Source organism: Nannospalax galili, unplaced genomic scaffold, assembly GCF_000622305.1.
Source record: "Nannospalax galili isolate Female #2095 unplaced genomic scaffold, S.galili_v1.0 scaffold456, whole genome shotgun sequence".
Classification (NCBI taxonomy): domain Eukaryota; kingdom Metazoa; phylum Chordata; class Mammalia; order Rodentia; family Spalacidae; genus Nannospalax; species Nannospalax galili.
In genome coordinates, this window is record NW_008337055.1 from 461189 (window position 1) to 474884 (window position 13696).

Consider the following 13696-nt stretch of genomic DNA (forward strand, 5'->3'; position numbering starts at 1 on the left):
AAAAAAAAAAAACCAGCCTTCTGAATGCTAGGATTAGAGGCGTACACCCCCATCCCCGTTTTTTTTTTTTTTTTTTTTTTAATATTTTTATTGTATGAGTATGAGTGTTTTACCTGCATGTATGCAAGTGTACCCGTGTTGTGTAATGCGGGGGTGGGGGGGGGAGAAGAGGGTATTGGATCACCTGGAACTGGGGTTACTGAAGGTTGTTATCCACTGTGTGGGTGCTGAGAACCGACCCAGGACCTCTGCAAGAGCAGCCAGTGCTCTTAAACCCTGAGCCCCATGAAAAAATTTTTCTTCTACTTTTGTGTGTGAAGTCTCATTATGCAGTCCAGCTGGCCTTGACCTTGTGATCTTCCTTCCTCTGCCTCCCTGAAAGGAGGATGGAAGGGGAGAAGCTGAGGACAGCCATTCTCTTACAACCTAGTTTGTTTTTCCATTGTTGTGACAAAACACTCTGACCACTACCAACTTGGGGAGGAAAGGGTTTATTTGTCTTACATCTCCCAGGTCGTAGTTCATCAGGGAGCCCAAGGTAGGAACTCAGGGCAGGAAGCTGGACAGGAGCTGGAGCACAGACCATGGAGGAGTGCTGCTTACTGGCTTACTCCCTTGGCTCCTGCTCAGCCTGATTTCTTATGCAACACAGGCCCACCTGCCCAGGGGTGGCACCACCCACAGTGGGCTGGGCCCTTCAACATCACTCATCAAGAAGATGCCCCTCAGACATGGCCACAGGCCAGTCTAACAGAGGCAATTCCCCGATTGAGGCTCCCTCAACCCAGGTGTGTCAAGTTGACACCAAAGCTATCCAGCACATAAGGCATAACAAATGCCCAGTGCTTGCTCATTTTCAACTAACGTATTAACTAACCTACGTCCACTGGGCAGATTACATCTTTGACAAATATTTTATACTTTGATCACATATTTACAATAGGAAAACTGAGTGTAACTCGCCAGAGAACGGGTGAGAGAGAGATGTCAGGACAATATAATCACACAGACCGTGCTGGCTACATTCTACCCTTCATTAAGGATGCTAAGTCATGAACTGAATTCTGGTATATTTCCACCTTTGGGACATTCACATTTCTAAAGATTCAAAACAGTCTCAATGTCTTTTATCCTTCCTGCCCTTTAATTCTGTAACCTTCTGAACCTATTTGTGTACACATGCGAGTGAGCACACCTGTGTGCGTGTGAAAACTGGGTGCATCTGAGTGCATGGGTGCCCTGTGTGCCTGATTGTGGAGTGGGCTCCAGGGGCTGTTCTGGATGGGTTGGGGGGATCAGTTGAAGTTAGCACAGGATGCATGCATAGGTTTGTGCCTATGAAAGTACCCTGTCTCCCTGTGGGTCCTGCTGTTTTCCCACCCTGTTCTCCCAGAGTCTCACTCAGCCTAAGTAGGGTTTCATGGTGAATCCTTGCCGCTTGGGGAGGCCTCAAGGGTGCCCTGCAGGCAGTGCCCCCTTTGGGCTTCTGAGGGGATTGCGGGGGGACCCTTAGAGTCAGGCCACTACAGCTTTTGGAGAGAGCAAAGAGCCCTTTCAGCCTGCATGCTAAGAAACATGCAGCCATACCGAAGTCAGTAAAAACACTCCGAACATGAATTAACGCATGTTTACTTAAAGCGTCTTAGAAGGAAAACGGTACTATTTCATATTTGCTGAACCCAGAGAGACAAACGCCAAGCTTGCTGGTGACAGTGTACAAGGCACCCCATTGAGACACATTCTCCTTTATATTAAATTCTAATTCCCGGCTCTGCTGTAGCTCAGGCCACGCCCTTGTCCCGTCAAGCCTCTCAAAGGACAAATGCGCCGAAGGGCGGGCGCTCACTGTGGGTTCCACCCCCTCGCGGTTTTCATTCAGGTCCGCAAAGGAGCTATTTAAGGGCAAGGTCTCCTGCCCAAGCTACCGTGCTTTTCAGCCATGTCTGGTCGCGGCAAGGGCGGGAAGGGCCTGGGCAAGGGCGGCGCCAAGCGCCACCGCAAAGTCCTCCGTGACAACATCCAGGGCATCACCAAGCCCGCCATCCGGCGCTTGGCCCGGCGCGGCGGCGTCAAGCGCATCTCTGGCCTCATCTACGAGGAGACCCGCGGGGTGCTGAAGGTCTTCCTGGAGAACGTGATCCGCGACGCCGTCACCTACACGGAGCACGCCAAGCGCAAGACCGTCACGGCCATGGACGTGGTCTACGCGCTCAAGCGCCAGGGCCGCACGCTCTACGGCTTCGGCGGCTGATGCGCTCGCAAAGGCCCTTTTCAGGGCCGCCACCTTTTCCTCTAAAGGCTTAACACTTGCATAGGTTCTTGACTAAAAGCAGAAACAGCAGGGAGTTTTGCAAGGTAAGGGCCGTCTTTGCTGAAATTGGAGGTAGAATTTCTGTGGAAAGTATTGCAATCTATTGAACATCAGTAGTTGCAGTCGTTGGGACTTTGCACAGTCCCTAGTGCTTTGAGCGGCTTCCCTTTGTCTAGAAGTTCTAATATAGAGTAGTGGCTAAGCATCTTTTAGGTGTGGGCAGATTTTGCATGGGGTTTGTGAATGACGTGTGATGGTAGGCCTCTCAGACATAGTGGTTTCTTGGTTTGCTGTGAGGAATCTTGGGTTGTGTTTGACAGGTGCTTTGTTTTAAGGCCTGGGCAGGATTGGGAGCTGCCTAGTCAGGAAACATTTCCCAGGACATTATGCCACCAAGTGACTGAGCCAACAAGCGGGAAAGGATGAGTTACCTGTCCTTTAAGCCCCCTCCTTTGGCCTGAAAGTTTATTTTGATTTATTTTATGTATAGGAGTGTTTTGCCTGCATGTAAGTTTACCTGTGTCAGGCAGTGCCCTCAGAAGCCAGAAGTGGGTGGATCTCCTGGAACTAGAGTGGTTCTTAGCCTCCATCGTCGGTGATAGGAACCAAACCCTTATCCCCTGCAAAGCAGCCTGTACATTAGTCAACCACTGAGCCATCTCTCCAGACTCTAGGACTTTTTTTTGTTTTTTTTGTTTTTTTTGAGATGGGATCTCCTTGTAGCCCTAACTGGCTTGGAACTCAGTATGTAGACCAGGCTGGCCTGGATCTCACAGGTCTGTCTGCCTCTGCCCTCCTGATTAAGGCCATGAACCAGGATACCCGGTCCACCTAACACACATTGATACCAACTGAGCTTTCCTTGGTAGCCCTTTGTCACTGTGTTGCGTTATGGGAATAACACAGTGAGGCTCAGTGCATAATGTAAGCTATGAGAAGGTATGTTTGTGTCTTACCTGTTTCAAAGTACTGGGTGTCAGTTTTGTAATTTTTACCATTGAGTGCAAAACGTATTTTTATAATGAGACATTAAAACAGTGGTTAATATTTTGATTGAGAATGCAGGATATTCCATTTTAGCAGCTGAAGAGATGACTCAGTGGTTAAGAGCACTGAGTGCTCTTGTAGACAACCCTGGTTCGTTTCCCAGCACCCACATAATGGGTAACAACCTTCTGTATCTCCAATTCAGGGGGATCTGACACATTCTTTTGGCCTCTGGAATTGCACACATAGGTGCACTTGCTTGCAGGCCAAACACTCATACACATGAACTAAAAATAAAATATATGGGATAGCCCATTTAAGAGAATTTGATTTTCAGAAACCTAGAGGCACAAATTGATTATATCTCACAAGATCTGGGTATTAAAAACCAAACCTGTGGGGCTTATTTTTAATTTAATTAAAGGAGGAAGTCCATCAATTTTAAGTTTTGAGATAGGACTTGAGTGCTTTGGGACAGCACACAGAAGTTTTCTCTGTTTAAAATTTTCTTGCCAAGTTGTGAACATGTCTATTCTGTCTTCTCCAGGAAAAATATAAGACACAGGATAGTTGACTGGTCTGTCTGGCTCAGTACTGTATCTCAGTTCATGGAAATGAAACCAACAGTTTATAAACTCCTGAATGGAAAAGCCTCAGTTGCTCTCTGATTCCTCTTTCGGACACCACTGCTGACACCATTTCTTCAGCCTGAACTTTCATCCTCACCCAACAAAAACAGTTCCATACTGGTGTGTGTGTGTGTGTGTGTGTGTGTGTGTGTGTGTGTGTGTGTGTAAGTGCACAGACACATGCACATGAGTGTACTACCTACCCATGGCCAGAACAGTGTGCGTCAAATCCCCTGGAATGGTTGGGGGGGTAAAGAGGGTAGAATTGGTATGGGTTGGAAGAAGCGTCTTAGTTGGTAGAGTTCTTGCCTAGCCACAGGCTCTGGGTTCCATGCCCTGCATGAAGGTGAGTGTGGTGGCTCCTGCCTGTAATGCCAGCACTCAGGAGGCAAATACAAGAGGATCAAAGTTTAAGGTCATTGTCAGCTACTTCAAGGCCAGTATAGTATAGATGAGGTCCTAACTCAAAACAGAATCAGGCCAAATCCACTGATGCACCCAGTATCCTAAGCCTGAAGCAAACAGGTCCCGTCAGTTCCCTGATCAGGAGCTGTCTGTAAATTCTGAATGTGTACAATAAACTTAAACATCATAGTTTGACATATGAATCTTACATCTTCCCTTCTCACTTGGGCATGGAGTGAAGGAAAATCAGCCTGACAAGTGACTGAAAGAACTAGCCATTCCCTTATCCTGCCTCCCCTCTAGGAGGGAGATCTCAGAACACATGGCCGCTAGCCAAAAACATCTGGTTCATTAGCAGCCTTCCTGTAGAATTTTCAAATTCCAGACCACAAGTCCTCATTTCTTCTTCCCAGATCCTAGGAAGGAGCAGGACACCATCCAGGAAGGCAAGGCACCTTACTGGGTCCATTTATAAATCCCAGATCTCCCTCAACCCAGATGCCCAACCTCCATTCCCATGGGAAGGTTGCGTGCCCCTCATAGCTAATAAAGCTATCTGCATTTGTTGAGGTCGGATTCTGTCTCAGTTCTTTATCAAGTTGCCTTCTCATCCTGAATTCCAACGGGGATGGGCTTTACTAACCTCATCTGCACATCAGATGCTCCCACAGCACTGCCATTCCAGCACGTGTCCCTGGAATGTATGATCTGTATTTATTTTATTATTGTGTTATCTGTTCATCATCTTTTATGTGAGGTTCCGGGATCATTCAGGCCATCAAGTTCACAAGGCAGACATCACAAGGCAGCCCTTGGGAACTTTTTAAAAAGACCAATTCAACTTGGGGACTGGAAACATCAGTGTGTTCTTTAACAAGTCCCCTTCCCTCAGGTGAATCTAATGTCCCTTCAAATTTGAGAAACACTCTTCTGCATCTTGTTTTATTTAAAAAATTATTTTTTATTCATTTTAAGCAACTGGTTCAAAAAAACCAAAATCAAAAAACACCCAACAGGAATGGGGTGGTATAAGGTGTGGGGTGGAGATGATGGTGCCTTTAATGCCAGCTTTTGTGAGACAGAGGCAGGCGGATCTCAGTGAATACAAGGCCAGCCTGATCTACATAGTGAGTTCCAGGCCACCTGGGGCTTCATATGAGGCCCTGTCTAAAAAACCAACCAACCAACCAACCTAACCCACCAATCCTCTGCACAAAAGAACAGTGGGGCATTAGAGAAAAGCTGCGTAGGGCTCAGAGGTAATCAACTTAATCCTGTGCTTTTAAAAACACTATAGGGTGGGTGACACCTATAATCCAGCTCTACACAGTGAGTTTCAAGCTAGCCTAAATTACACAGTAAGACCTTGTCATAGAAAAACCAAACCAAACCAAACTCTAAACCAAAACAAAACATTAAAATGAACATTGTGACTCTGAAATGGAAGCAATTCATCAGTAACCAGGAAGTTTCAATATTGTGTCTAAAAGTATTCGCAATTTTTAGAAATAAGTATTTATCTTGTGTGTGATGATAAATGTGGAGGCCAGAGGACAATTTGCAGGAGAAGGTTTCTCCTCTTCCAGTGGGGAGCCAACGCAGGTCATCAGGCTAGCTGGTAAGTAAGTGCCTTTCCCACCCCGCCACCTCCCTGGCCTGCATTTGTAACTTTGTTACTTCAAAATGGATAGTCTCTATCTTTGCATTTACTGTGCCTTAAAGGGGAGCAGAGCCTTAGGGAGGTGAGATAAAATGTATTCCCAGCTGGCAGGTAGAAGTCTGAAAGAGCAACAGTTTCAAGGATCCCTGGGCTACCAGTGAGGGGCTCAAACAGACAAAGCTGTTGAGACACACAGGCTTAGTAAGGAGGGTTTTCAGCAATTCTAGAGTAGTTTTGGTATTAACTGCAACCAAACCTTTGTCACTGACCTTCTCCCAGAAAACTCCTACACCTGAAGAAGGGGAAAGAGGCCCAGCCTTTTATTTCCCAAGTTTCCTCTTGTGATTTCGTGATCATAAACAGACTTCCCAACCTTCTAGCTGGAGGACGCTAACAAGCTGCACCCTGGGCAGTGACTGCAGCTAGCTGAAACTGCTTGTGGGCTTCAGCCCACGCATAACACTGTCCCTACACATCTTCCATCACGTTTATTCTCATAAGACTGGGTCAAGATCCTTCTCCTCTCTCGCTTGTCCGCGTTGCTCCCACTTTTGCTGGAATCAGCACAAAAGCTGCAAACACCAGTCCTTCCGGATTTCAACCGGGAGCTGCAAACTGAAAAACTGGAGGCCACAGAGCCACTCCTAGCATTCCAAAGCCTTCAACAGCGGGGAAAGTCACGTGGCTGAATACTGGGGAATGCTTTTTTTTTTTTTCCAGTTTATTTTTGAAACAAGAGAGGGGATTGGTAACTTGATTTTAGAGCTTACAAAAATACCCAGTGAGGTCATTTAAAAGCAATTTAGGGAAGGGACAGAACAAAATGTTTCACGGCCTTATTTTTTTGCCTTTACGTTTACAAACACCTTTCGCCACTTCCTGTCATTAAGTTAACACGCGTAATGTTTTCCTATTGGAGTCAGCGCTTCTTGTTTTAAGATTTACAAGCTTCACAAAGAATCCAAAAGCTCCAAGCCAAGAGGTGGTGGGTGGAGGGGAGGAAATTAGAGGCGCTTCACAGCTAGAAACTTGTTAAGTGCCAGCGCAGCGAAGATGTCGCCTCCAGTGGCGCTGCTGAAGATGGCCACGTGAGCGTCACCGAGAGCGGGTCAGCAGGCTCCGAGATCCACTAACCCTGCAGCCTAACTTTCTTGACTTTTTGAGACAGGGTTTTCCACAGTCCCACTTGGCCTGGAATACGCTATGGAGACCAGGTTGGCCTGGATCTTAGCCAGGTGTAAAGGAGCGCGCTACCACGCCGGGTTTCTCTGCGATTTTAGGGGCAGTGTCGCAAGACTTCACAAAAACTGGAGGTATGCAAATTCACCAGCCTTAGCTTTCCCACAAACCGCAAACTCAGACTAGAGTGCGCAAGCTCAGTTGTTGAGATCAGAGGTCCACACCGGATGGCTCATCCTAGAGGAAAATTACAGTTCTGGTTGCACGAAAATTACCTAAAATTCCTGGGGTTCATTGTTAATAGCATAAAGGGAATGTCTACTTAAACTTACAAGAAATGCAGATCTTAACGAAAATGTCTGTATTTAAGAGCTTACCCCGGCTGTGGGCCCTTGCCGATGCGTTGTTTCTCAGACCCACAGAAAACAGCGGTACGGACAAGCACACAACTCTCAAACGTGAAACGTTGGGTGGCTCTGAAAAGAGCCTTTGGGGTCAGGGCGCTGCGCGCGCTCACTTGGAGCTGGTGTACTTGGTGACGGCCTTGGTGCCCTCGGACACGGCGTGCTTGGCCAGCTCCCCAGGCAGCAGCAGGCGCACGGCCGTCTGGATCTCCCGGGACGTGATGGTCGAGCGCTTGTTGTAGTGCGCCAAGCGCGACGCCTCGCCCGCGATGCGCTCGAAGATGTCGTTGACGAACGAGTTCATGATGCCCATGGCCTTGGACGAGATGCCCGTGTCGGGGTGCACCTGCTTCAGCACCTTGTACACGTACACCGAGTAGCTCTCCTTGCGGCTGCGCTTGCGCTTCTTGCCGTCCTTCTTCTGAGCCTTGGTCACCGCCTTCTTGGAGCCCTTCTTCGGGGCGGGCGCTGACTTCGCGGGCTCGGGCATCTTCGGATCCTTCTTTCCGTGGGAAAAAGAAAGTGAAGTCTCAGTCGCTGGTGCTCTCGAATTTGTAGACAGCCTTATGCAAATGAGGCCTTGCTTTCACTTTCACTAATTGGTTCATTTTTGCTCTGTCGTATAGAAGGCATGATTCAAGGTCTGCTCTCTCATTGGACAAATCTTGAGGTTTTTTTTTTTTTTTAAGGTATGAGTTTTCGAGCAAAAAGGCTACTAAAAGCTACTTTACACCAAACAAAGAAAAACCCAAACCAGCGCCTCTGGCGGTAAACAATTCCTATCAGTTCACTTGTTAATTTCTATGTTGAAACGTCAGAAATGTAAAGTCTCCGATTGTTAGCATTCCGAAACCGTTTAAAACCTCCCGTAAAGATTTCATCTTTACATTTGGTCTCGGTTCCAACTCTGTGGGAGGGAAAGCACGGACGGCAGAGAATTAGGAGCCTTCTGTCCCCGGATTCCGAAGGTGGCGTTTCCTAGTCAGCACGACCTTGAGTGGCGGTGGCTAAGCCGGGGACGAACTCCCTGGCCAGACAGACAGACAGACAGGTGGGCAAGGGCCAATTATACCAACTTAGCCAAAAGGAAGACCTTGTGGCAGGAGAATAGAGTGACCTGAAACATCAACAGAGGAAAACGAACCAGTTTGCAGAGCCCTTTCTTAGCCAAGCTTCATTTAAGGAACAGAGCATGCGCGGAATTTTTAAAAAGCCCGCGAAATTCAAATGGGAAAGCTGCGAGTCACGTGGCCAGAAGTCTTGGGGCTGTTCAGCCCTCTAGCCCATTCCCATCTTGGAGAGTGTTTGTCCTTTCTTAATATGCTGTCTCTGTTTATTTTTCCAACCACGTGTCACTGGTGTAATCCTTTTTCCTGAGCCCCAGGGGTCTGGGGTTGTGTAACCTCTGAACTCAGGTGGGCTGCTTGGACCCTAACCACCTTTTCCCTGACATTCCCGGTCTTGGTTGTTTCCATTGATAACTTAAAAGCCATGAGATTTTCCTCCGCCTACCCTCCTGGAGGCTTTAGCCTTCATATGTGTATATATATATATATATAACTTTAAAATAATGGACTCTGAAGGAAGTTCAAGTTCGCTCTTAACAGCTTGGGGGGGGGAATATACTTTATTAATGAAACAATGCAAAAAGGCTACCTAAGTTTCCTTGCTAGCCGTCAGAAAATTTTAGTGTAAAGATTAAAAGAAAAATATAAATTGGAAAAGCTCTCCTCCTATCTTCCCTCCCTCCCTCTCCTCCTTGACTTCTTAGCCAACCCACCTGTTTACCTTTCTGCAGGGTCCTTTCTAACTTTCCTCTTCTTTTCTAAAACTGAGCTCCAGGTATCCTCTCCACATTTTCTTGGAGGAAAGAGAAACACTTTTAGGACTGCTCTATAGGCTTGCTAACTAGCTAGCTAATGAAGAACTCCCAATTTAACCATCACTCTGTGGCGTTCCCTCTGGGTATTGCAAAAGCATCTTAACTTGCCCTGCAACCTGTTGACTTAGGTTTTTACCTAATTCAGCTGTAAACCTATCCAGTGCTCTGCAGGAACCTTACCAAGGTCTCATTTATGGACAGGGTTCCTTAGCAACCAACCCTTTGAGGTGTAACTTCAGAAGCTAATGTGTTTTGAGTATATTTATGTAACTGTAAAAAACCACAGATGATGCATGTTACTATGTTTCCTATTTTACAAAATAATAAATAAATTACTAAATAAATAATTTGAGTATGGGAGGTCATCTTGTCCAAACCCCATTGCTTGAAAGTAGTTGAGCCAAAAATGATTTAGGCTGAATCTGCCTTGAGTGTCCACCTAGCCAGCACTGGGGCTGCCCTGGTATACGCTTTTAGAGAAAAAGAATGAGCTGTTCTTATTTAAAACCCTTCACTGACTACAAAGGACAAAAATGCAGATCTGATTCTGTTCCAGTTTGGGGGCAGGTGGTCTTGGATCCCACTAGATTCCTCCATGGATTAAAGAGTTAAAATGTAGAAAATAAGACAGGTGTGGTGGCACACGCCTTTAATCTCAGTACCTGAGCAGTCGAGGCAGGAGGATTATCTGAGTTCAGCTCCAGCCTGGTATACATAGTGAGTTCTAGGCCAGGCAGGCTGCATAGTGAGCTCCTGTCTCAAAACAACAACAACAACAACAAAAAATCTCAAAAACAAACAGACGAGGAAAAAAAGGTTTAATGATGGTGTGTTTGTCTCTCAGGTTGACAAGGAGTCTGTTGTGTTAATTTTCTCAACTCAAATTAGAGTCACCTGGGCAGAGGGGCAGCAATAGAATTCCAGATTAGCCTCTGGCTATGACTGCGGGGTGTTTTCTTAATTGCTAATTGATATAAGAAAGCCCAGCTCAAGGTGGGCAGTACCATCCTAGGTGGGTGGCCTGGGCTGTGTGAGGAGGGTAACTGAGCAAGCCAGGGGAAGCCTGCCAGGAAGCAGCACTCCTTCCTGGTCTCTCAGTTCCTGCCCCTGGTTTCTGCCCCTGCCCCTGGTTCCTGCCCCTGGTGGACTGTAACGGGAAAGTGCAAGCTAAATAAAACCCTTTCCTCCCTAAGGTGGTTTTGGGCTGCATATTATTATAGCAACAGAAAGCTAACTAGAACACTGACTAGGTCTCTTCTGGACAAAGGACATGGGGATCACCTTTATACCCTGTGAAGAAGGCCCCCTCCAGGTCAGCCTCCCTTAGGTCCCAAGTGGAGGCTTCTGGAGCTTAATCTTTTCTCCCTTCTTCCAAGTTAAATTAGGTTCAGCTCAGTAGAGGGGGTTGTTGCTATTCCCAAGTCTCTGGTAATAGTGATGGATTACATCTAGATCACCAAATGGCTTAAAAAAACTTCCCTGTTTTTAACTGCCTTGTTAATTGTCCCTTTCAACCTGATGTAGCTCGGTGTGATAAGTACAAAGAAGGGCGATAAACAGGCAGCGCCAAGCTAGGAGGGTTATGATTATCAAGATAAGAGCAAAAAGTTCAATTTCATCAAGAGAAAAGTTCATGAAGTCTCCTTGCAGTCAGCTATCAGTAACTAACTCCAAGAGATCATCAGTTTCTGCCTTGGGGTGGTTGTGTAGGACCCCCAGACTGGGGTACCCTACGTTCACGGGAGGTCACACCCCAATAACTCAGTCCTCAAACCAGTAGATGCAATAGCATGAGGGTTTATTGATACGTCTATAGGCGGGCTTCCACCTTAATCAAAAGGGGAAGCCCAGATTTAGTTTAGAAACTTGGTTATATAGACAGAAACCACAAGCAGTGGGAGGAGCTGGTATCCAGGTTACAGTAGAAGTGCTTGGTTACATAGTTACAGCAGAAATGGGAGGGGGATTTTTCAGGTATGTTTCCAGCTTGGGCAAAGAAGCATGAAAAGGTCAGGTCATCTATTTTTTATCTATTCTTTTCTACAGTTAGAATTATTTTCCTTTTACTTCCTTGTACAGTTTCCCAGAATGTAGCCTGGGAAACTTAGTTTCAGTTTGCTTTAATCTGGGGGGCTTTGATTTGAGATTCCATCAATATGACTTAAAAATTACTTAGGACTTCCAGACATTCCAAGAAAAAACCTTGCTGTTCTCTTTAGCTTGTAAATCATCAAAAACAAGTAATATGAGAAAAATGGTCCAGGATGGTAGCTTATTCCTGTAATCACAGCACTCAGGAGGCTGAGGCAAGAGGATTGTCTCAAGTTCAAGACCAACCTGGAGGGCCAGAGAAATGGCGCAGGGAGTAAAAGCACTTGCTGCATAAGCCTGGAGATTGCAAAGTAGCAAGGAAACTTTAGTTATTTATTTTTTTGTCTTTTTGAGACAGTGTTTCCCTGTAGTCCCAGCTGACCTGAACTCACTATGTAGACCAGGCTGACCTTGAACTCAAAAAGATCCGCCTGCCTCTGCCCAATACTACTTCTGAGAGAGAGGTTAGGGATTTTTCCAGGAGGGTAATTGACTGTTTTATTGCCCTAATATCTTTATTTACAGCTTTTTGTAAATCTGCATAATACTGTGGTCCTTGTATTAAGGCTGCGGTTTCAGTTCCCACCCGTGCCGCCACCCCTGCTCCCAGAAGTATTGCTAAAGTGAGAGACACAAGTTCTCTTTTAATAGTAAAAAGAAGGCCATTATCAGCCTGTTCCTCATATAGTCTAATTCCCCAAGAATATCCCTTGTCCCATCCTGTGGCCTTCTTGCCTGCTTCTGTGAATGTCACCCAAAGAGGATGGCACCATTTACCTTTACAGTCCTGAGTAGGAGTATTCGGGTTTTTGTGAAAAGTAGTCTCTTCCCCCACATTTGGCATTTATGGGGTTAAGCCATTTTCCTGCATCCCAGGGCTTTGGTGTTTTTATAGCCAATTTACATAAATCTGGATACAAGATGGGCCACCAAGTGTCCTTGGGCGCCATCTTGTGGATTTTAAATATCATAACATCTATTTGATTAATTATCCGCCAGGCAGTCAGCACAGGGAGATGGGGATTTACATAACTGGGGACAAGCCTATAAACAAATAGAATTATTAAGTATCTCTGGAGAGTCTTATTTTTAGAGGGTTGGATGTCCTGTGCAGATGTCATTTTCCAGTGTCCTCCTGGATCAGAGCTCTTTTAACGTGGGAAGCATGGCTTTACGTTGTGTCTTTTCACGTACACCCGATCTCCAATTTGATAGGAATGAGGCGTCGGTAGACTGCAGCCAAGGGCTTCCAAACCTGGTTCTGGATGATCTGGAGGGCTTGGAGTCTTGTTTTTAAGCTGGGGTTATCAAGAGAAGAGGGCAGGGGGGACAAGGTTACATCGAGGACAGGAGGTGGTCCTCCAAAAAGGATTTCATAGGGGGTTAAGCCATGTATAGCAGGAGTATTTCTAGCCTGAAATAGAGCTAGAGGTAGGAGCTGCACCCAGTCTTTAGTGCCAGTCTCTAGAGCTAATTTGGTTACCTTTTCCAGGGTCCCAAAGTCTGAGTAACGACCCCTTTTACCATTCCTTTATTTTCATCTATATATAAGACGAAAGGTTTTGTCAAGTCTGGCAATCCCAGAGCTGGAGCCGTCAGCAGTGCTCTTTTTATTTTGTCAAAGGCTCTCTGGTGTTCTTCAGTCCAGACAAAAGGAGTCCCATTCTTTGTCAAGGGATATAGAGGAGCCGCTATTTCAGTGAAACCCGGTATCCATAATCTACAGAATCCTGCACTTCCCAAGAACTCTCTGAGTCCTCTGGCTGAGGTTGGTGGGGGGATAGAGGCTACTGTCTGTTTCCTGCTTTCTGTCAGTCAACGTTGCCCTCCCTCCAACCTATAGCCCAAATAGTTCACCTGTTGTAGGCAGATCTGGGCTTTCTTTGCTGAGGCCGGGTATCCAAGTTCCCCCAGTCTCAGTAGGAGAGCCTCCGTAGCTTGCAGACAGCCAGCTTCTGTTTCAGCTGCTAAGAGGAGGTCATCCACATATTGAAGAAGCATAATCCGTGGGTTTCTTACCCAAAAGTCAGCCAGATCACGATGTAGAGCTTCATCAAACAGAGTAGGGGAATTCTTGAACCCTTGGGGAAGTCGTGTCCAGGTTAGTTGCCCCAATATTCCAGCTTCAGGGTCCTTCCATTCAAAAGC

The 13696-nt window shown here is 46.3% G+C and overlaps 2 protein-coding genes across 2 annotated transcripts; one reads left to right on the forward strand and one right to left on the reverse strand.

The window, feature by feature from the left end:
* The first annotated feature begins 1446 nt into the window (after positions 1-1446).
* On the forward strand, positions 1447-2258 carry LOC103733103 (histone H4). The gene has a single exon (XM_008831869.3). It carries the CDS (start codon positions 1940-1942, stop codon positions 2249-2251), a length of 312 nt encoding a protein of 103 aa, XP_008830091.1. The 5' UTR covers positions 1447-1939; the 3' UTR covers positions 2252-2258.
* A 4437-nt stretch (positions 2259-6695) lies between these two features.
* Positions 6696-8114, reverse strand: LOC103733104 (histone H2B type 1). The gene has a single exon (XM_008831870.3). The coding sequence runs from the start codon at positions 8063-8065 to the stop codon at positions 7685-7687; it is 381 nt and encodes a 126-aa protein (XP_008830092.1). The 5' UTR covers positions 8066-8114; the 3' UTR covers positions 6696-7684.
* Between the last annotated feature and the right edge of the window lie 5582 nt (positions 8115-13696).

Coding starts and splice junctions, on each gene's coding strand:
- LOC103733104 (XM_008831870.3), bottom strand. CDS start 8,065: ATGCCCGAGCCCGCGAAGTCAGCGCCCGCCCCGAAGAAGGGCTCCAAG.
- LOC103733103 (XM_008831869.3), top strand. CDS start 1,940: ATGTCTGGTCGCGGCAAGGGCGGGAAGGGCCTGGGCAAGGGCGGCGCC.